Below are 3,248 nucleotides of genomic sequence, written 5' to 3' on the forward strand. Positions count from 1 at the left end.
ACAGAGTCTGCCTTGTTGAAGGTACATAATGACCGACTGCTCACCGTTGACTCCGGCGACTGTGCAATCCTGCTCCTTCTCGACCTCAGCGCAGCATTTGCACTGTCGACCACACCATCCTAATTTACCGTCTCCGGTACGGGGTTGGTATTGATGGCACTGCCCTGAGATGGTTCATCTTGACTTGACTTGACTTGGCAAGTTCCTGGGAGTGCACATCACAGATGATCAGACATGGTCCACCAACACCATCTCCCTAGTCAAGAAGGCACAGCAACACCTCCACTTCCTTCGATGGATGCGGAGAGCTGACCTCCCCCCTTCAGCCCTCACCACTTTTTACAGGGGTGTCATTGAGAGCATTTTTACCAGCAGTCTCTCAGTCTGGTATGGCAGTTGCTCTGCTGCTGACCAGAAGGCCCTACAGAGAGTGGTGAGGACAGCGGAGAAGATCACCAGATCACCCCAACCAGCAATCCAGGATCTATACCCATCTCGCTGTCGCAAGAGAGCAAGCAATATCATTAAAGACACCACCCACCCAGCACACAAACTGTTCACCCTCCTACCTTCCGGTAAGCGCTACCGCAGCATGCGGAGCAAAACCACCAGATTCAAAAACAGCTTTTTTCCTCAGGCCATCAGACTACTCAACACACTTAAGAAAATTCCATGAACAGTACCCAAACAAAGACAAACAAACTGTGAAAATAACTTTGGCTCAATGTCTCCAGTGCGAAATTTGCACTTTTTCTATATTTGCACCTTTCATTGTTGCACCCTTTTTAAAATACCTCAAGGTTTTTGCTACATTTTGGCATACTGTGAATATTTTAATATTTTAAATAATGTATGTCTATTGTCTATTTTTATTGGTATGTTGTCTGTCTGTGTTTTTAATATTACTTGCACATTTGGAGTATGGGGAAACGTAATGTCAATCCTCTGTGTAACTACTGTTGCATAATTGAATTTGGCAATAAAGTTTACTTAAGTTGGTTACACAAAAAAGCTGGAGAAACTCAGCGGGTGCAGCAGCATCTATGGAGCGAAGGAAATAGGCAACGTTTCGGGCCGAAACCCTTCTTCAGACTTGGAGTTTACTTAAGTTGACTTGACTTCCATTGCCCGGCCCCGGGCGCCCTCTAGTGAGCGCTCACTGCAACACCCAGAGCAACTTTTTGATCGGGTCCGCCGTGTCCCTGCAGCATTGTGGGCTCCATGGCACAGAGATACACGGCGGAGTCGGAAACAAGAGCCCCAGACAGTGTTAAACTTGCCATCTTGCTCTCTTTCTGTGAAGCAGCCGAGAATCGGTCGGGGCATTCTGCAGGCCGCACCATCTTTCCCGGGTAGACCACCTTCAGCAGATATTTTGGAGTTTGCCCGTGGTGCTGCATGTACCAAAAAATATTCCTATCAGCTATCGAGTAACTACAGTTCAGTGTGGTGGTCTGTCCTTCCTCCACCGTTGATTCAGGAGGGTCCTGGGTCACTGAATCTTCCCCACGTGTCCCTGCAACAAATAAAGAGAGATGATGAACAGTCTAGACCTGCATCGAGCCCACGGGACGCACACTGACCACACGCGGAGACTCACCGGGCAACGCGGCCAATACAATCAGGAAGGAATACGGGGAGAACATGGTCTCCCGCTTCAGGCTCGATCGCAAGGAAGATTGCTTTCAAGAGTGTGATACCACTTGATCTATAATGGAGTACAAGGTCAGATCCGGGACACCTTCACTTTGTGTAAGACAGGGGACGTCACCCTGCTTCACGATTGGCTGATATGCCAGGGATCAACCAATCAGGGCACCAATCAGAAAGTTCCCGGTAACTTCCTTTCCCTAGCTGATTGTCCTTCCCTTAAAATTCGCTCTTGCTTCTCTCTCTTTCTTTCTTTCTCTCTCTCTCTCTCACTCTCTCTATCTATCTATCTTCTCTCTCTCCCTCCCCTCTCTCTCTCTCGCTCTCTCTCTTCCCCTCTCCCTCTCTCTGTCTCTCCCTCTCTCTCTCTCTCTCTCCCTCCCCTCTCTCTCTCTCCCTCCTCCCTCTCTCTCTCTCCCTCTCTCTCTCTCTCTCTCTCTCTCTCTCTATCTATCTATCTATCTATCTATCTATCTATCTATCTATCTATCTATCTATCTATATTCTCTCTGTCTATCTATCATCTATCTATCTATCTATCTATCTATCTATCTATCTATCTATCTATCTATCTATCTATCTATCTATCTATCTATCTATCTATCTATCTATCTATCTATCTATCTATCTATCTATCTATCTATCGGTTCCTGTGCTGCACTGCTTTATGTTCTGTTTAGCTAGTGATAAAATAAATTTAGATTGCACTGAAATGAATGGCAATGTTCCTTACCAGTTGCAGTCATTGCCAATTCGTCCGACCCAGGATCACCATTTGCTGCTGCCTGAGCCCATTTTAAAGGGACCACTTCATTCTCACTGGTGTGCCAGACGCTTCCGCTTCCGCCGCTAAATGCGCCCTCTAGAGGTCACTTTATGACAGCGCTGGGATGGGTGTTGTGTTTTTGTGCAGATCCACCATCCAAAAGCAACAGTGTGGGCATCATGGCACACAGATACACGGCGGAATCCGACACAGGAGCCTGGGAAATAGTGAAACGAGACAACTTGTTGCTTTTCTGCACAGCAGCCGTAAACCTGTCCGGACAATCGTCGGACGGGTCTACTTTGCCGCTGGCATATATTTTCAGCAGGTATTTCGGACTTTCCTCGCCGTCCTGCCTGTACCAAACGATGGTGTCACCAGCTCTTGAGTAGCTACAGTTCATGACTATGACTTGTCCTTCCTCGGCCGTTAATTCCGGCGGATCCTGAGTTACCCATTCTTCCCCGCTCGTTCCTGAAACAGAAAGACGGAATGTATGAACGGCCCAAAGGTGCATTCAACACACGGGAAGCGTGCTGGCTGTTTGCTTCAAACGGAGCCTCACCCGGAAGCCAGGCCAATATAATCAGGTTGAAGCAATAAGAAATCATCGCGCCAGCTTTATAGTTCGGAATCAGAATGTGTCACAGTTTATATTCCTCCCCCAGGGGTTATACATACCTCTCTCTTTCCCCCTTTCCCTCCTTTCTCTTCCTCTCTCATAGAAACATAGAAACATAGAAAATAGGTGCAGGAGGAGGCCATTCGGCCCTTCGAGCCAGCACCGCCATTCTTTGTGCTCATGGCTGATCGCACCCTACCGTGCCTGCCT

At 47.8% G+C, this 3,248-nt stretch overlaps 1 protein-coding gene across 1 annotated transcript; it reads right to left on the reverse strand.

Annotated features, from left to right (window-relative positions):
• Positions 1 to 1,115: 1,115 nt before the first annotated feature.
• Positions 1,116 to 3,027, reverse strand: LOC129694719 (uncharacterized). The gene is made up of 3 exons (XM_055631470.1): positions 2,982 to 3,027; positions 2,613 to 2,890; positions 1,116 to 1,547 (listed from the first exon to the last, which is right to left on the reverse strand). Exons 1-3 carry the CDS (start codon positions 3,025 to 3,027, stop codon positions 1,146 to 1,148), a joined length of 726 nt encoding a protein of 241 aa, XP_055487445.1. The 3' UTR covers positions 1,116 to 1,145.
• Positions 3,028 to 3,248: the final 221 nt, after the last annotated feature.

This window comes from Leucoraja erinacea, unplaced genomic scaffold (genome assembly GCF_028641065.1).
Source record: "Leucoraja erinacea ecotype New England unplaced genomic scaffold, Leri_hhj_1 Leri_773S, whole genome shotgun sequence".
Taxonomy (NCBI): domain Eukaryota; kingdom Metazoa; phylum Chordata; class Chondrichthyes; order Rajiformes; family Rajidae; genus Leucoraja; species Leucoraja erinaceus.